This window comes from Podarcis cretensis (genome assembly GCF_951804945.1).
Source record: "Podarcis cretensis genome assembly, chromosome: 3".
Classification (NCBI taxonomy): domain Eukaryota; kingdom Metazoa; phylum Chordata; class Lepidosauria; order Squamata; family Lacertidae; genus Podarcis; species Podarcis cretensis.
In genome coordinates, this window is record NC_137172.1 from 99317518 (window position 1) to 99337939 (window position 20422).

At 42.9% G+C, this 20422-nt stretch overlaps 1 protein-coding gene across 17 annotated transcripts in view; it reads left to right on the plus strand.

Annotated features, from left to right (window-relative positions):
• The window catches only part of MYT1L (myelin transcription factor 1 like), a 289214-nt gene that overhangs the window by 169755 nt on the left and 99037 nt on the right, over positions 1–20422 (plus strand). For 16 of the 17 annotated variants that reach the window (XM_079969677.1, XM_079969675.1, XM_079969665.1 and 13 more), the window contains 3 exons: positions 4723–4777; positions 4965–4998; positions 5301–5363. The exons of the other annotated variant lie outside the window; for it this stretch is intronic. In XM_079969677.1, coding sequence (XP_079825803.1) covers positions 4723–4777; positions 4965–4998; positions 5301–5363 — 152 coding nt within the window. The remainder of the gene's footprint in view (positions 1–4722; positions 4778–4964; positions 4999–5300; positions 5364–20422) is intronic. 17 annotated transcript variants of the gene reach the window in all.

A 20422-nucleotide genomic window follows, 5' to 3' on the forward strand; every position in this document is an offset into this window, starting at 1 on the left:
GTTATCAAGAAATGTATGTTTTTTTAATTGCTCTGAGTGGCTTTGTCATAAAACAGCAACTTACATTTCACAAAGGATCTGTTGAGCAGAGTATCAGCTTTGCCCAATGTCAGTGCAGTTTTGGTGATGAGCTGTCTGAGCTGCTTCATTCCTATACATTTGCAAATCAAAACAGCCAGGTTGGCAGATGAACCTAATTAGATTATGAATAGACCACGGGTTAAGAATGTTTCCTGCAAAAGCTGGACTGGCTTCTTGACTCTGCTTCAAGCCCCTGGTAGAATGAGCAGGCACATTCAAAATGCCGGAAAATCTCTCATTTTCAGATGAGTACAGTGTATTTTACAATTGCCCCTTGCAGCCTCTATAGCTTCTAATGTGTCAGCTGAAAACTACTCATTAGTAAAACAGAGAAATTAAGAGTCTCATTTTATCATTCTACAGAATATTCTGCTCTGACTTCCAGGAGGGAACCTACTTGTAAACAGCAAAACATATGCCTGATCACCTTTTCAGCTGTAGAAATACATTTCCTAGCTTGGTTTGGGGCGCGGGGGGGCGGGGGGGAGAACATTATCACATAATATTTTTAAGATTCTATCCCTAACAGTTCCCTTCACAATAAAGACAGAGGCAAAAGAAAAAGAAAAAGGCTTAACACAAACTGAATCCAAAACAAAGATCACAAAGTATTGAAACAGAAGCAGGTTCATAACATAGTAAACAATTTTATTTTATTTTTTTACAAATTTTGTTCCATTAGGCTCTGGTTTGTATTTAAAGGGAACGGATAAAAGGAACACATATAATAAGTGTAAAGAAAACCTATAGGATAACCTAAACTATAGTTGATTTGCAGAAAAGGATAACACAAATTTCTTAAGCATTTTTTAACCTGTGAGTAAATCACAGAACTGTTGAGTTGGAAGGCACCCCAAAGGTCATCTAGTCCAAGCCCTGCAATGCAGAAATCACAGATATATTCTGAGTTCCGTGTTATTTGAAAATTTGATGAGCACTCCCTCCATTCCTTCATCTAAGTCATTTAAAAAGATGCTGAACAACACTATGCCCAGGACAGAACCCAGTGGCACCCCAAGGCCACTTTTTCCAAGCATGACGAACAACTGTTGGTGAGCAATCTCTGAGTTTGGTCGGTCAACCAGCTACAAATCTACTTAACAGTAACATTGCCTAGCCCACATTTTAGCAACTTCTCCACAAGAATATAATAGAAGACTTCACTGAATGCCTTACTGAAATCAAGATATGTTACATCCATGGCATTCCCCTGATCCACTAAGCTTGTAATTCTATCAGAAAAAAGAAATAAGGCTATTCTGACATGACATGACTGATAAAGCCTGCAAGGAATTTTCTCTGCTTCGTTTCAGGTTCTTTTTTGGAGTTCGGCTGTGTACACTATCAGTTTAAAATGCAGCTAGGTCATTCTTTTTCTCAATTCAGATTGAAACTAGTTGGGGCGAAATGCATCACAAGAAATAAAAGGATAGACATGGATTGTTGCTAATATCCTGTGTACACTGCTTCCCAAACCAGGGGTGAGAAGGCACTGAATGCAGAGTAAATGGGACTGTATACACAGCCTTCCTTTTCTCTTTATCCACTCTGGTAGCTGATTTCTGAGAACATGAGGTTACAATGGCAAGCTAACCAAACTTTAGCCATAATGATCATAGAAGGTCCATAACAGACATTACTTTTAGATGTTCTGGTGAGACATCTATGGTTTCTTTTAATAGGATGATCAGCTGTGCGTGATAATCTCTCACCTGCTTTATAGTTTTATTCCTAATAGCACAACAGTAATATTTTCCTATCTTAAAAAGACAGTAATGATATTCTGCTGAATGAAACTTATAAACAGAATAGACAAAACTCTGTGCTGGGAAAGCCTTCCAGATGTTGTTGGTCTGTGATTCTCATTTGCATGTCCAGACTCCGCAGCCACCCCCTCATTGGATAATAACTCACACAAGGACACAGATATTAGGTTTATGTTATTGGGCAAATTTGGCCACAACTTTATTGAATTACAGAATGTGAGCGGTATTGGCTTAGGCACTGTTTGGACCCGACTATATCTGACTCCTGCCCGCTGCGCAGAAAGTCTGGTAAGGGTAAACACTGGTAGGGGGAGCCCTGTTGATGCAAACCAACTCAAGCTCCCCCTGGTGTTCCTGTCAGGGTCGTGTCAAAGCCCTAGCCCCTGACCGGGCTTCGGACAAGATCAACATCCCCGGATTCCTTTAACGGAATACCCTTAAGCATGGAGGGGCAGGTGATGGCCACACCTCCCCTCCCCCACACAAGCTCAAACAATGCCTAACCGCCACAAGAGCCCAAAGGCTCGCCGCCAAACACCCTCACATTTGTAACCAATGGCTCAAGCCATCTGCGATATCGGCCAGCCATATATCATTCCCCCAATCGGAAAGGTGTATGCCATTGTCACAAAATAGGGCCAGCCATCCAATGCAACCACTTTCTGTGAAATGAAACGATTCAAACGTTTCCAGGCACGGTCTGTAGCGGCTGGGGAATTGCTGCCATGCCAAACACGTCTCTCCAATAGCAGCGACCAAAAGACAGCCAACATGACCAATACTCAGGGATGGTGAGAGTTGCATCCAGCATCATTCGGAGGGCCACAGGTTTCCCACCTCTGTTCTAAATCCAAAAACGTGTGCTATTCTGAAAAATGTATTGTTTTAAAATGAATTCCAGTGCATGAGAGCTGGCAATGATCAGCAGCTCTTTAGGTATTTATTCAGTGTGACAGCTTCTCACTACTTTCTTTGAGGAAGACATGTGAGAGGGGCATCCAGCAGCGCTTGGAGATGAAGGGTAACTTCCCACTGGGCTCTGGTACTGAGATTTGTCTTTTTCAATTACAACACAGTTTTTTCTTGAAAATTTCTTTTTTCTTTCTTTTTTTAGGGAATGCTGGCCATTTCTTAGTTATTTCATGAAGGACTTAGGTTCAAAGCACCGTGGTGTTTTCATAAACTGTTCATATCAACATTTTTCTGTTTTGTTCCATGTATCAGTAGAAGGATCTTATACAAAATATGGTGAGACCTTTGCCAGATTTCAAATGACAGCCTATTGGGGGTGGTTTGAGGGTCAAACTATAGATGAGATGCTAATCACACAATTAACAGTTGCTTGATCGACTTTTTAAAAAGTAAATTGCAAGCAGGATCCTAATCCAGATCAGGAACCTAATGTGGGGATAGAAGGCTTTAATCCATTGAAACACACACACACACACACACACACACACACACACACACACCGCTGTGGCCTTGATCATCCCTCCCCTACCTGCAAAGCTCCTTTCGAAGGAAATTCTGGTTGGTAATGTAGCAAGGAAGGGTTAAAAATCTCCCTCCCCCAAAATAAATACGAACTCCCTAACTCTCTTCTTTGGTCCCATTCTGAATGTAGGTCCTCACACCTGCAATTTACTTTTAAAATGCCAACCACATGATTGCTGGTTGCTAGGCATCTCAACTACTGTGGTACCTCGGGTTACATATGCTTCAGGTTACAGACTCTGCTAATCGAGAAATAGTACCTCGGGTTAAGAACTTTGCTTCAGGATGAGAACAGAAATCGCGCAGCAGCAGTGCGGCGGCAGCGGGAGGCCCCATTAGCTAAAGTGGTGCTTCAGGTTAAGAGCAGTTTCAGGTTAAGAACGGACCTCTGGAACGAATTAAGTACGTAACCAGAGGTACCACTGTTGACTGTTAGACTGGAAATCCTCACATTGCCATGACTGGACATGACTTTGGTTCTTTGCCATCCCGTCACGTCCATCTAGCGGTCTTTTCTGGGTATGGGAGCTTCTGTGCCTCACCAGAGCTGGCTGCCCCCACAAATGTCTTCTGCATTCATTTCATTTGATACAAGTATGCATGGAACATTCCCCCCAACTTTATTATGCATGTAGAGCTAGTCCTTCCATCGGCATTAAAGGGAACCTCATGAATACAATATATGTTTCCAGGGAGCATATATGAGCACACCTTTGGATCTCTGATTAAGGAGCATGATTCATTTAGAGGACCTGTGCTGATGAAACTTGAAGTCATTGTTTATAATATTAATCCTTAACACGTGGCTTGACCAAGTTATCTAAAGTGAGGCAACAGCAAACACAAGCAGAAAAAGCAGTTTCAAGACCAGGCAGACATACAAAGCCTTAATATCTCTTTTGTGCTTCTGACTCTGTTTTCCTTTCTTCTTTTGCCTAAAATTCTCTCTTAAAAGCCTCCCAACATGCTAGAGCACCTAACCTCAGTTTCAAACTGCAGAGAAATCTGTTATAGCCTCCCTCTGTTTGGTTTCCTTTAAAGAAAGACCTTTTATAAAGAAACTGGGGGGGGGATGGTTAGGGAAGGAAACCTACTATACAGGTATTTTAAGTCACGAAACTGGTTAAGAGGAAGAGAGCACATAAGCCAGGTGATTAGCATAAAAAAAAAAGCGCCATGTGGGTATTTTTTTGGTTCTAAACAAATGTAGGGAGCATTTTTTTTAAAGAACCCTCTTAATGCAGGCTCTCCCCTTGCAGGATAAAATGGAATTAAAATATTGTCAATAAATTGTGTGTGAGAGAGAGACTGTATCAGCCTATGCATTGATAGTCTGTGCATGCAGGATAAGAGCATTGACTGCCTGCTAATCTATTCCCAGATGGAGGTGGATGCAGACGAGAAGCGCCATCGCACACGGTCCAAAGGTGTTCGAGGTACGTCTCTTGCTTCAGTAAATCACTCAAGGCCCCTGCTCAGGGTGACCTTCATCTTCCAGAATCTCTTTGCATGATTCATTCTGACCCTTGCTTTTTTACACAGCCTTTTTTGGCAATTTTCAGCAGGAGAAGGGGGTACTTGTGATAGATGATAAATTTTTATATATTTTCCATCTCTCTGCAGTTCCCGTGGAACCAGCCATACAAGAGCTGTTCAGGTTAGTGCGCCGAGTGTAAAATGTATCCCCATTAGCAATTTAGAAAATTCATGCCTTTTAATGGTTATAATGCACTTTCAAGTTCATTGGTGGTTTGCTCATGCCCTACTGCACTGATGAAATTAATTCCCCTGGGATTTGCTAATAAAAAGCATCCCCACCCACCCTTTTTCCTTCAGTTATTTGATTTCTCTCTTTCTGTCTTTGTTGCCCTCCATCTCTGTAATACCTGCCGCCTGCTTTCAATATAATCTCTGTGCAGCACACTAACACCTATATAATTAATTCCTTCCTTTTTACAGCTGCCCTACTCCTGGCTGTGATGGCAGTGGTCATGTTAGTGGCAAATATGCAAGACACAGAAGGTAATGTGTGTGTGTGTGTGTGTGTGTGTGTGTGTGTACGCAAATAATGAAGCGATTTAGTAGGCAAGTTACCTGACATGATTCTGCTGATGACCTAGGCACAATCACTGGGGGTCTAATAGTGTACCGAATAATTCTTTTATTATTATTTGTGTTCCATTCTTTGCTTCTAATTGCAGTCTCGCTTTCCCAATCATTAACTTTTCTGTATGCAAAACTGCGCTGTAAAATGAAAATCTAACAAAAGGAAACAAGCACTGAGATATTGAGGTGTTCCTTCCTCACTTTCTATTCAAACTTACGTCCCGTTAGGTATATTAGTTACGGAGAGAAGTAAATCCCCAAATACAGAATGTGTAAATGCTGTTTTAGTGAAGACACTTTTTCATGAATACACATTTTCTGCTTATATTTTGTCAGGCAACGTATGCAGTTTTGTGGTTCATGCGAGGCAAATTAAAATGAGACCTTATTTACATTTATCCCCACCCCCACCTCCCCACCCTCACCCCTGGCTATTGTGATTTCCATAATTTAATATAGTTCATAACTGGAATAAGAACTTAGATTTTTGAGCACAGGGAGTTAAATGACGGGGATAGATTCAAAGGGACAATTCTAGGACAGATTAGTGATAATGAGTCTTTGAGATCCAGATGGTTATATTATTGCCATTAATACAGTAGCTAGGCCTTGTAGACTTTGATGAATGATAAAATTTCCAGTAACAACATGTTAGTTTAGTGTTGTTAATCCTTCGTTTCCATTGTTTGGACCTAATTCAGTGGCCTTTACTTCAGATTGGTCTTTATGTTTCTGTGTTTAAAGTACAAGTTCGTTGACATGTGGTTTCAAGGGATTCATATACATCTACTGCTCATCCGTTCCGTATATCCAAAGACCAGCAGAGCATAACACAGAGGAGATCTGAGCCAAGCCATAACTAATATGAAAAGGGGAATAGGAACAGTGAGTTGTATTCAGCACAGTGCTAAGTAGCACTTCGCACAAGCCCAACAAGTTCTGCTTGTGCAATAGGACTTCAGCCCTGTCTCCTTCCCCTATATGCCTCCTAAATAGGTTCTGGGAGTTTCTCCAACTGTCCAGAGCAGATTTGGGGGTGGCAGGGTGCACGTGTAATGGGAAGGGGGGGGAGTCCGGTTGAGCAAGTGGAAGTTATTGTGTTCATACATGTATTTAGTTGAATACCACCCATAGGAAGCTGCCTTATATTGAATCAGGCTATTGGTCTATTGAACTCAGCACTGCCTACTGGCAGTGGCTTTCCAGGGCATAGCTGTCAACTTTTCCCTTTTCTTGCGAGGAATCCTATTCGGAATAAGGGAATTTCCCTTTAAAAAATGGAAAAAGTTGACAGCTATGTTCTAGGGTTTCAAACAGAAGTCTGTACCTGAAGATGTTGGGGATTGAAGTTTCCTCTACAGATGTTTTAACACTAAACTGTGGACTGCCCATCCATAGTAGTTCCACCCTAATGTCACAAGAAAAAGTACTTAGTTGATTGGTTTTCGAAGATGTCCACTTTGGCCTCAGTGCTTCCTTTCCTGAGTGTCAAACTCAGGCCACTGGAAGCCGCCATCACAATTCCCCCAAATATAATGGGGGACAATTGGACAGATGTGCACAGCCTAGTACAAGGCTTTGTGGATTTCACTACTTAGAAATTCTGACTATTAGGTGGTATATAAATACCTGAACTAAATAATAATGACGGACTTAAATATTGTATCCAAAGTGTTGTTTTGTTCTTTAGTTTATCAGCCATTTATTTTCTTCACAGTATAATATCCCAGTCCTAAGACAGCGGTTTCAGAATTAGGGCCCTGGTGTGTTCTAGGGTTTGCTTTTACCATGAACTTATGAGAGATTCCACCAGACCAATGAAATCTTTGCCGACGGTGCAAGGAATCTAATCCACGCCTGGACACTTTTAGCAGCAACAGCAGTGGCATTGGTATACTGTATCTGATTCCCCATGTGGCAAAGATTTGTGTTGGAAAAAATTGTGGGTGAATAAATGAGTGGAGCTCGAGCCTGCAGCATACGACTTATTTATTGGTCCTAGAATTTGATTGATGATTCCCAATGGCAATGGGTTTTTAAGGGCAAATAACGGTTTTTCTGCTCAGACTTAAGATGTTCTCAAAATGTGATCTGCAGACTACCAGGCGGTCTCCAGAGGCAAATTTGCAGAGTAGTGTAGGGGTGTATTGGTATGTGTAAGTGGGTGTGCAAAATGGGGAGAAAACTTTGGCTACACTGTCATTCTTAAAACCCAGCCATCCTTCCGGAAGGTGAGCAGGACAGACCAGAAGTGATGAGAGAAAAAGAAATAAAGCCACGGCTTGCTGCAAGACAGAGGAAGGTCCCAAGTAGAGAAAATAAATTCAGAAGGCACTTGAAAGGAGTGAACAGCTCATTAATATATTAGAATTATATATTAGCATCTGTATCAAACAAACACCCAAAACATGATGAATGCTTTTTTTTCTGAATGCAGATAGAGAAGAATCAGCAATAGTTTTACATGTCACATTTTAATATATATATCAGTCTAATCTACAGGGTTATTTCAAAGAGTTGAATAACTGACTTTATTAGCTTGCCAAAGGAAAATATGATTCTTTTGAGTTTTGATTTCAAGTTGCACCTTTTCTTCATTTTTTCATAATGCAAAATGCACTCCTTTCTCTCTAGCAAACTCCAGGATCAATCCAGTGCTTGAATTATATTAATATTAGGTTCTTATTAAGAATTGCATAATTAACAAATTAAGTTCAGTTTTATGCTTTAATTGAATTTAGATATAGTTTTCAAATATTTTAATTAATATATGTTTATGATACAGGGGAGGGGAAGAATTAGAGGCTATAAATGTTCATGTGTTTAAGGATCCATGGTTGAAATTGTTTCACTTTCAGATGTATTTTTTATTATTTTGCTTTCTTGACATGATCCTGCTATGTCAATACATGAACAGACTGGATTTTGAAGCTGTTAATTAAATGAAAATTTGAGGACATTTCACAAGACAATTTGGAAAAGTATCAAAAAAAATTCTGGCTGTTAGCGAATTCTTAACACCCTAATTATCAGTTATGTCCATGGAACAGACCTCTTATTAATAGGACTGAAAAGGAAGCTTTCAGTTGACACTCGCTATCTACTTTTTAAAAAGAGTTTCCCCACCCCCTCAACATTGCAAATACGTCTTTGTTTTGAATAGCATTGTGCGTTTGTGGAAGCAGGAAATGGTGTAATTTCTGATGAATGGAAACAATATTGCAGTTTTGCATTCGAAAGCATTTGTACCCAGATTTCCAGTATGCTCCACTTCTATTTTCCTGTGAAGGGCCGCCTCTTTATTACAGACATATGCCATTTGCTTACACTGTGCTCACGACTTTCAACTGGAAGGCAGTATTTGAACAGATAGGTGGTTTTTGGTTCATCCAGCAGACTCCCAGTAATTATTAATTTTAGTATCTGCAGTATAGCTGGCTGAATTTCTTCATTCCAAGATCAGCGTTAAAATAAAGACACTCACAGACATAGGGCAGATTGCTGCTATTGTGTCTGACTATGTAATGCTTTAATATTGGTGCGTTGACCATATTAAATTGAACTGAACATTACTGCTGCTTCTGCTCCTGAAACAGTTCCTTCTGTTCATGCCCATTCCAATTCCTTCAGTTCTCCAACCTTTACCCCAGTACCCAAAATACTGTGTGTCTGCATCCTCCAGCGCATCTCATTGGATCAGGGCTTTGTAGATTGCTTTGTGCTTTGTCAGCAGCTCCTCTTCCTCAGCTTGCATGCTCCTTCCTTGTGCCTGAGAGAATGAACTGGGAAGCTTTATCTCATGCATGGAACCTGACGCTTCTTCGTGATAATCTAACCCTGTGGCCTTCCAGAGGCTGTGGAGAACTCCCAACTCCAACCAGATCCAGCCAGCATGGCCATTGTTCAGGAATAGTGGGAGCTATGGTCTGACAACATCAGGAGGGGCCTCTGGTTTCCCACTCCTAATCTACAACTTGGTTTACCTGGCAGGAAATGTGCCTTGGAGTTATGAGCTCCTTCCTTGCCCTCCTTCCTTCACCTACAAGAGGAGGAAAGAAGGGAAGAGCATCAGTTTTCGCCTAAGAACAAACCATAGTTACCCATTACACCACCCCAATCTCCATGCGCTGTGAGGTTCCACGAGGTAGCAGAGTTTGTGTTTCCTTTTGGACAGTGAGAACAACACAGACTTTATGATATATGGTTTATTTACACACACATGCAACCTGAGGCTAGATGGAGAGAGTGCAGAGTATTCTCATCCCAAGAGGATCCTATTTCTTCCATTGCTGCAACTTGAGATTCAAAGAGACCCCAAACAGCACGTCTGACCCTCTCTGCAGCACAAAACAGACAGCCCGCCTTCTGCCCTGGCCCCTCTCTCAAGTTTGTAAAACAGGCACTTTGTTCTTGTTCACTTACATCCTCCAAACCAAAATGCTACACCCTTTACACCCTTTAGTCTCTGTCCACCAACACCCAGCTGGAGGAGGGGCCCTACCCTTCCTCATTTGGTATAGCCTTCACCTTCCTAATGCCTTTATTGATGGGTTAATGTCTCAGCCATTATTAGCTCTGTTCCTCCAATGACCCACACTCAGCTAGCTGTGCCAGAGGCCTGGCTCATTAACATAAACTGAATCCAGGAGCGTTTGGCATAGTTTGATTAATCCCAACTTTGATTAAATCCAGGAATTATGGGGAAGACCTAGCCAACCAGGAGCTTAGGGGATCCTGCCCCCCCCCCCGCCAACTTATAACAGTACAAACTCAGGGCACTTGCTTTTCTCCCAATCTCATGATTATGCTAGATCCTGTAATCATCCACTGATTGGTGGGGAGATTCAGGGCAGACAAAGAAAGCACTTATTTTTTCACACATCACCTAGGAATTTGCTGCATCAAGATGTGGTGACAGCCACTAACTTCGATAGTTTAAAATGGAATCAGGCGAACTCATGAGGCTATTAGTTATGCTGGTGGCATGTTGTTGTTTAGTCATTTAGTCGTGTCCGACTCTTCGTGACCCCATGGACCAGAGAACGCCAGGCACTCCTGTCCTCCACTGCCCCCCGCAGCTTGGTCAGACTCATGCTGGTAACCTCGAAAACACTATCCAACCATCTCGTCCTCTGTCGCCCCCTTCTCCGTGTGCCCTCCATCTTTCCCAACATCAGGGTCTTCTCCAGGGAGTCTTCTCTTCTCATGAGGTGGCCAAAGTACTGGAGCCTCAGCTTCACAATCTGTCCTTCCAGTGAGCACTCAGGGCTGATTTCCTTCAGAATGGAGAGGTTTGATCTTCTTGCAGTCCATGGGACTCTCAAGAGTCTCCTCCAGCACCATAATTCAAAAGCATCAATTCTTCGGCGATCAGCCTTCTTTATGGTCCAGCTCTCACTTCCATACATCACTACTGGGAAAACCATAGCTTTAACTATACGGACCTTTGTTGGCAAGGTGATGTCTCTACTTCTCAAGATGCTGTCTAGGCCTGTCATTGCCCTTCTCCCAAGAAGCAGGCGTCTTTTAATTTCGTGGCTGCTGTCAACATCTGCAGTGATCATGGAGCCCAAGAAAGTAAAATCTCTCACTGCCTCCATTTCTTCCCCTTCTATTTGCCAGGAGGTGATGGGACCAGTAGCCATGATCTTCGTTTTTTTGATGTTGAGCTTCAGACCATATTTTGCACTCTCCTCTTTCACCCTCAATAAAAGGTTCTTTAATTCCTCCTCACTTTCTGCCATCAAGGTTGTGTCATCTGCATATCTGAGGTTGTTGATATTTCTTCCGGCAATCTTAATTCCGGCTAGGGATTCATCCAGCCCAGCCTTTCGCATGATGAATTCTGCATATAAGTTAAATAAGCAGGGAGACAAAATGCAGCCTTGTCGTACTCCTTTCCCAATTTTGAACCAGTCAGTTGTTCCATATCCAGTTCTAACTGTAGCTTCTTGTCCCACATAGAGATTTCTCAGGAGACAGATGAGGTGATCAGGCACTCCCATTTCTTTAAGAACTTGCCATAGTTTGCCATGGTCGACACAGTCAAAGGCTTTTGCATAGTCAATGAAGCAGAAGTAAATGTGTTTCTGGAACTCTCTAGCTTTCTCCATAATCCAGCGCATGTTTGCAATTTGGTCTCTGGTTCCTCTGCCTCTTCTAAATCCAGTTTGCACTTCTGGGAGTTCTCGGTCCACATACTGCTTGAGCCTTCCTTGTAGAATTTTAAGCATAACCTTGCTAGTGTGAGAAATTACTGCAATTGTGCGATAGTTGGAGCATTCTTTGGCACTGCCCTTCTTTGGGATTGGGATGTAGACTGATCTTCCCCAATCTTCTGGCCACTGCTGAGTTTTCCAAACTTGCTGGCATATTGAGTGTAGCACCTTAACAGCATCATCTTTTAAAATTTTAAATAGTTCAGCTGGAATACCATCACTTCCACTGGCCTTGTTATTTGCAGTGCTTTCTAAGGCCCATTTGACTTCACTCTCCAGGATGTCTGGCTCAAGGTCAGCAACCACATGCTGGTGGCATAGAACCCCCAGAAATGCAGTATTAGCGTATTGGAAATGCATGCCTCAGAATTGTGATGTCATAGCTATTGGGGAAGAAGTGCCACAGATACAAATGAAAGCAAAATGTTACTCTGGCATTGTAAACACCCACATCTGAACCTGGAAAGGTCCTGTTTTATTTTATTTATTTTGCAGAATTCGTGTCCCAATTTCCACTCTCAGTTAGAATGCTCAAGAAAGTGTGTGTGTGTGTGTGTGTGTGTGTGTGTGTGTGTGTGTGAATGGTATAAAAATACAGTAAAATCATAACAATACATTAAAGAATTTAATTATTATTTATTAAATTTGTATACCGCCCTTCATCCGTAGATCTCAGGGTTGTTCACAACGTAAGAATACAAAATGAAAATCTGCAGATTCCATTTTGAAATACTCTTGCTGCCCACTTGGTAAGGAAAGTTGGGTCACTCTGATCAGGAGCTTTAAGAATCACCCAAAAAGGAAAAACACCTTAAATTGCACTCAAACCTGTACGTGTGACATCACTGCTGATTTACCGTACACATTTTACCTGCCTGTTTGTTTTTTTTGTTTTGGAGGAGAGGACTCTGTTGTTGTTTTTAATGGATTGTGGGCCAGGCTGGATATAATGTTAAATATTATCTTTTCTTTTAAAATAGATAGCCTTTGGGGGCTTCCTTTACCATTCAAATAGCAGTTTTGGAGAGGCAATTTCCCCCCCAATTGTGGTAGGGGGAAGGAGATATAAACTAAACACACACACACACACACACACACACACACACAGTCTCCCTGTGGCTTCTATTTACATAACAAAAACAAGCATGTCAATTGCATTCCTGCAATTAGTATTTCGTCTAGTTTGGCCTCCCCAGTTGGTCACTCTGACAAGAGTGCATATGCAGCCTTAAAAAATAAAATAAAATAAAAATTGGAGGGTAGTAATCTTGCTAGCAGGGACGCAGGTGGCGCTGTGGGTTAAAGCCTCAGCGCCTAGGGCTTGCCGATCGAAAGGTCGGCGGTTCGAATCCCTGCGGCGGGGTGCGCTCCCGCTGCTCGGTCCCAGCGCCTGCCAACCTAGCAGTTCGAAAGCACCTCCGGGTGCAAGTAGATAAATAGGGACCGCTTACCAGCGGGAAGGTAAACGGCGTTTCCGTGTGCGGCTCTGGCTCTGGCTCTGGCTCTGGCCAGAGCAGCGATGTCACGCTGGCCACGTGACCCGGAAGTGTCTTCGGACAGCACTGGCCCCTGGCCTCTTAAGTGAGATGGGCGCACAACCCCAGAGTCTGTCAAGACTGGCCCGTACGGGCAGGGGTACCTTTACCTTTACCTTTTTAATCTTGCTAGCACCAGCACTAGCATTACTCTTCCACTTGCCATTTCATGAATGGTTTTTTCTTTGGCTTTGTGGCCCCCACCTCACTATGCACAGTGTTTACCTATTATTTAATCACGTTTAACCCAGTAATTAAAAGGTGGCAAAAAGCCATCTGTCCACAGCAAAGGATGGAGTCTCACCTCCACCCCGTTAAGAAAGGAACAGGTTATTCAGCTGCTAGTCCTGAATCCAAGCATAGAGCTAAAAATAAAACTCCATCTCTCTCCCCACCCTTCCCTTCCACCTTGGTCATCTGCTAAAGTCCTAAGGGGGAAAACCTATGTGTGAAGTTACTACCCCCATGATTGGAGCAATGGGATGCCTTCTGCTTTTAGCCCCTTAATCAATACCCCCCTTGTTAATAGTCCATTTCATACCGAACGTTATTACAATAATTGGGTCCTTATCTCTTTCTTCCTTTTTATCCCCTATTTTTTAAAATGGAAATCTTGAAAATTTATTTTAAAAAGTAAATACTTGCCTGTTTAGCATTACCTTTCTGTGCACTTTTTAAAAACAAAACAACTAGGCTTGCTTTAGCATCTTCTGAAGTCTTAGACGAACAGTTCAGATCCAGACTTTTAAAAAATGAAAGGACTCCAATCTCTCTCTCTCTCTCTCTCTCTCTTATTAGAAAACCTTCCCTTATTAGAAAATTATTGAGTTTCCTCCACTCGTTGTGCCATATTTCTTTTTCTTCTTCAATCCCCCCCCCCATGTTTCTTATACCTTTTCACCCACCAGTTTGATTGCCATGGCTGCAGCCGTGGGTGAATAATTGCCTGTCTTCACAGGAGCATGTTCTGGAGCTAAAGTCGAGTGCTTGCTTCCTGATGTATGCCTCATTTGGATTCTGCCGACAGCCTAGGGGCTGTATTATTCATGCCTTGACAGATAGCACTCACTAAAAGCATTGGAACCGGGCCAGGTACTGGCAGAGAGATAGTGGAGCATTGCAACTTGCAACAGAGAGGAGCATCTATAATACGGGGGTGGCGGCGGGAGGAGAAATCCTCACACGTCCCTTTTGCTGGCTCTTATATTGATGGGAAAAAATCATTTGCAACAAAATAAAACACCCTAAAAATAAATACATTGCTTCCTTCCCCTGGCTCTCCCCCCTCAATCCTTAAAACCATGCTTGAAAGTTTAACACAATTTTCCACATTTAATTGCAAAGCTGATTTTAATTAGTAAGGCCCTGCATGTGAAAAATGAAGATTCACTTGGGTGAGTGTAACACATTGCAGTGTCTGCTGAACGCTCTAATTAATGTATGGCGGCTGTACAATGGGGTGCACTGTGGGATATTTATGAAAAATTCTGTGCACGCAGACAGTCTATCTGTACGTTCTTGAATCCACAAGAATAAATAACTCCCCCTCCCTGTTATTCTTTACGAGACATTATTGTGCATGCCATCACTCCATCCATAAACTTTACGACGTGCCTGTCCTCTTTACTATTTGTCAATGATATAATAAATCAGAAGTCAGGGCATACATATTTTAACATTAATTTCAAAGAAGGATTTGGTGGTGCAGTATTCAAAGATCATGCTCCATTTGGACAAAACAGGCAGAAGCCCCTCTTCTCTCTGTGCTTCTCCTACTCTCTGTTTGCACTACATGAAAAATAATGAATCATATAAGGGAAGACATATAAGTTTGTCCCTGAAATTAAAATGGCACCTTTGCATTGGACCACAGTTCAAATTTCTCGTGTAGGTCATAATACAAGTTTTGTTATTAAAAGAAAAAATGGTTCCAAATAAATTCTGACAAATAATGTAGAAATTCTTGCAAAAAATCATGTGCGTGCTGTGTAGTATATAACACATGCATGAGACCTCCGGGTATAGGGCGGTATATAAATTCATTCAATCAATCAATAATATGCACACACATTCATGCTCCAGTATTTAGCTAAATGCTGTTAGGTGCTTTCCCCCAGCTGACTTTCAGTCCTAAGCGAAAGGATTTTCAAATGAAACACAGCAAACAATAAACGTACTGACAGAGAATCCATAATATATCTGAAGTCTGTTACTGGCTTCCTTCGCAGTAGAACAGCAGTATATTTTTTATCAGAATCCATGATGCATTACTGAAGAAGTATACACCAGAGTGTAACACATTCACCAAAAATCCAGGTCTGTGGCTTTGTATGGCAGTGGATGTTTTTGATCTTTCATATGCAGTTCTATTACCTTTGCCATGTAGGCTGGCAAATTGCTGTTTCTTTTGCTACAGGTTTTCGTGACCTTGATTTGTCGCAAGAGGTAACTTGATTAAGGCTGGCTTAACTATGATGCTATGGAGATAATGGTCTAGGCAAGTTGGCTCCACCTGCTGTGGTGTAATTGTTAGATAATCATTGTGTGGGGTGGAGAAAATGCAAACCCTTCCTCCTGTATTTTAATATAGCTTCCAATTCAGTCATCACACATGGCAGTGGCCATTTCCCAACTGGGATAACATTTTAAAAATGCAAATTTGTTTTCTTCTTGGCAAGACCCAACATTACAGCTGTGGTTGCACCAGATTCCAGGAGTAAGCTTAAATTAGGAAAGGATGTTGGCATGCCTATGTAAAACTGATGAATTCATCAGCTTTTGTTGGGTCCATTGATCTTAGCTTAAGGCTTAAACCTGGTGCAGATGTAACACTAAAGGTAAAGGGACCCCTGACCATTAGGTCCAGTCACGGACAACTCTGGGCTTGCAGTGCTCATATTGCTTTACTGGCTGAGGAAGCCGGCATACAGCTTCTGGGTCATGTGGCCAGCATGAGTAAGCCGCTTCTGGCAAACCAGAGCAGCGCACGGAAATGCTGTTTACCTTCCCACCAGAGCGGTACCTATTTATCTACTTCACTGGCATCATGCAATATGATGATGGTGATGATGATGATGATGATGATGATTGCAAATTGAGAGCAATCCTCAGAATATGCACTCCTTTATCTTCCTTCTTTCTTTCCTTTATATAGAGAGAAATCCTTCCTTTGTCTGTTCATGGCTGTATTAGAACCAATATAATTACTGAATGCTGGCCATGGTTTCAAGTTGGTTTGCAAATCATGGTTTTGCTGGCATGCATGCAACTCTGAGGTTGCAACCCAGAACCTTCTTACCTGGGAATAAGTTCTATTGTACTAAGTGGAAATTAAATCTTGCTCCATGGAAGAAGGAAGGAAGTGTACATCCCTAAGATTGGCTCCTAATTTACAATTAGGGACAATGCATCAGATATTTCATCTCAAACCTGTTTGGAATTTTAGAAGTAAGCTCTGGGAGACATGAAGGACATAAAAGTTGCCTTATACTTACGGAGCCAAACTATTGATCCGCCTAGTGTGTATTGTCTCTGATGAACTGGCGGTGAACTAGCAGAGGTCTTTCCCAGCCCTGCTACGTGAACTGGAGGGTCCTGGAATCTTGTGCTGTGAAATAGGGAGATGGTGCCTCTGAGGGTGTGCAAATTGCCTTTCCTTCACCAGTGAGTAATTGCTGCCTACTCCTGAATTTGGAGACAAGGCTTCCACATCAGAGTGTGTAAATAAAGAGAAGGCGGGCTGGTGATCTCAGTGTGTTTAGAATTTTTCTTTCAAACATTTAGAAATTCACAGCTAGGAGGAACTGAAGAATAGCCCCTGTGCGTTTTAGTGCCACACGGAGCAGGATAGAGAAGGAAAGATGTGTCAGAAGGATGGTGTCAGAAGGTGCTGAATGGTCCATCTGTGCCATGACAGTGAGAGCAGATTTGGGCTGTAGGATCTGCACAGAAGTCTCTGGCATGAACTAGGTGTCTCCATGATGGTAACTTGTTTTCTTTCGAACAGCAGGTGTTGGGCACATGCTCCTCCATCAGTGCTTTGCTTGCCACCACATTGTCTGATGTGGGAAGGTTTACAGGGGGGCGACCAGAGGGGATGTGTTGCTGTAACAGCCACCAAATAAATGAGGGCTCAGTGTGTGCTGCAGGAAAGGGAAGAAAAAGAAGCAGCAGTACCCAGTAAGATAATTTTCTCAAGAGGCTTCTGCAAATATCCATATAGATTTGTCCTCTTACCTACAGCAGATTTCTTCTTTTTTTAAAGAATGGCTGGCTTGGCTGATAGCATAATGTGCTCACTTTGCTGATAGAAACAGATAGTGTGAGAGCAACTTCTTAAAGTGGCTCTAAGAGGGATACCAAGGCAATCTTCATATGTTGAGTAAGTCATTCTCTCTCTCTCTCTCTCTCTCTCTCTCTCTCTGCCTTCCATTTTCAGCATCTGTAAAACAGAAACACTAGACAGTCGCCCTCATCTGTAAAATATTTTGAGGTGTCTAAATGAACAGCACTGTGAAGAGCTAGTCATTACTACGACTGGGTTCAGCACAACCAATTCAGTGTGGCTATTTACTTCTGCACATAATAACGTAATCCTTATCTCAATAGTAGAATACTTTCTGTTGGCAGTGGCACGGATCAATTTTGGACCAACTCTTCATTTTATTTTATTTTTGAATTATTTATTTTAGTGATGTGATTTCTGTTTTGAACCACATTTCTTTCCCTAAAAGAACTGTGCAACACACTCTCATGTCTACAGTTTACATGTCTTTCCCATAAATAACAGTGGTTTATTTTCTAGGATGATAAAAACTCTCTTCACTATCTAATAATTATTACATATCAGGAGCTGGAATCAGGCGTAGGTCAGCAATAAAACAATAAAGTACCTGATGTCAGTGAAGTTAACTCTTTATTAAAAATCAAAAACGAAACAGCTCAGTCCTAGTGGTCACATCAACCCCTTCCCAGTAGGTCTATGCCCCAATGAAGCAGTTGCAAGGACTGAAGGTCCCTGTCTTCCTACCATTTAAGGCTCTTCCCCTAGCCTAGTTCCTTTCCCTGGAAGCCTAAGGCTCCACTGTCCTCTCTCTTGTTGCTCTGCCCTTTCTCATTTCTCTGTGTGTTCTGGGAGTTCGGGGGAAGGGGAGCTGGTTCAAGCAGGTTCAATCTCTCTCCTGCCCCCCTCCTCTCCTGCCCCTAATTCTGCACTGCCTTCTGCCACAGCCTCTTCAGCTTCCGACACCTCATCCTCCCAGTCTTCTCCCTCTTCTCCCTCTGACCACACATCGTCATCCCACCACCAATCCCCCCCCCTTCTTACCCTGCCCCAACGGCTGCCTCCCACGTTTCCTCTGAATCCAGCTAGTCCACGACACTACGTATGTAATCCACATTTCCTCCAAGTAGCTCAGGGTGATATACGTGGGGTTCTCTATTCCTGCTCTCACAGTAACCTTATGTGTTGGGTTCCATTGAGAGACATCAGCCATGTTCAGGCATCTAAACCACAGTTTAGCAAAAGTTGAAGAAGCTTTCCAAAAGAAAGGTTTGAAGCAGTGAAAGACTTGTAAAGAACTCTTGGGGGAGGGGGTTCCAACAGCAGAGGGGCACCACAGAAAAGCTGCCCCCATGCACTGTCTCCTTATGGATACCTGAAGGGACAGTGAGAAGGACCTCTGTAGAAAGTCTCAGTTCTTGGGCAAGAGTACATTGAAATCTCCTCCCACTATAGCATCCTGTCCCCACACTCTAGGCATTTGTTGAGGGTCTCTTAGCACTCCAAAAAGGCTTTTCAATGCCACAGGTGGCTGGAATGAGGAGGTGGGCACCAGGAATTCCCACTGCATGAGTACTGCATTTGGTACAACCTTGTAACTTGGTACGAACAGGGTTTTAAATAAGATGTCATGAGAATACAGACTGCTAATAGGAGAACCATAAAAGGAGCACATTCAAACAAATAAGATTAACTGTAATAGCAAGATTTCAGTAAGACTTGGCACTATTCTGGGAATAATTGCTGGTTGTCAGGACACATCTGTTTGACCTGAATTCTGCTATTTGCTAATTTTAGCACTGGTTCTGATTATTGGCTTTTTTTTTACTGTTTGTCTGCAGGAAGCAATTCAAGCTTCCAGGGCATATTATTATCACTACAAATCACTTCATAGCTCTCTTAAGGTACACTTTGAAATCTTTCTCATTCATCCTATCCTGTGAGGAAAAATATCCACATATTCAGTCAAGGTTGTGGTTTGGGGTTTTTTTGTGTTGCTGTTGTTTATAAAAAATATATCATCTGTAAAAGTAGACTTAGGCTGCCGTCCAAACCTCCCTTGCAGCAGGCTGTGGGGCAGGGCCAGTCCATTCATGACGCAAGGTGAAGTGCTCACCTCAGGTGGCAAGATCCACAAAGGCAGCAGAACCTCCAAGTAAGGCACTGCCCACTGCTGCCAAAGGGGCAGTAGCAGCTGCAGCACACTTCCGGGATCCCGGATCAGCCTCCTCCTCAGCAGCCCCGTCCCCCACCAAAGTTGATGGGCGTTGCCATTCAAATGGTGTGTGTGCCTGCCACATCTTGTGATCAATTATGTCAGGCGGACTTAACCTCCCCCCTCCCCCCAATTTTTATTCAAGTTGGAACCCCGGCACACAATTAATGTTTGCCCCCAACTTACATGCGAACAGGTGTTTTGCATTAAGAAAGACTCTCCTCCCTGAAAGAGAGGGGAGTGGTTGTGGGCGGGAGCCTGAACACCGCCCCTAGCAGGGGGCATAGCCCCCTGCCTCCAGCTCACCTGGCTGGCGCTCACGCCCCCCCCCCCCCGGTGGCCGTCCAACCAGGTGCCGTGGGGGGCGTGTCCAGCAGCCTTGATGCTGCAGCGTCAGCCTCTCCCCGGCCTCATTTCTCTTCGTCGTCCTGTGCGAGTCACCCACCCTCCACTCCCATTGAGTTAGGGCTTAGGTCACTGGCCTTGCTATGGACCTTAGGTTGGTCGCCCTGGTTGCACGGGGGGCCTGGTAGGAGTTTTTCCATTTGGCATTAGGCTTTTTGGTTTTTTCGCCTACCTCGTAGCAATCGTCACAACTTTTGTGGTATTGGTGGGTAGGTTAGGCATTGGAATAATGTGCTGTGGTGTGTCGAAGTGCTAGGTGTGGCCATCGCCTATGCCTTCAATGTTTAGGGGTATTCCGTTAAAGGAATCTGGCGGTCGTG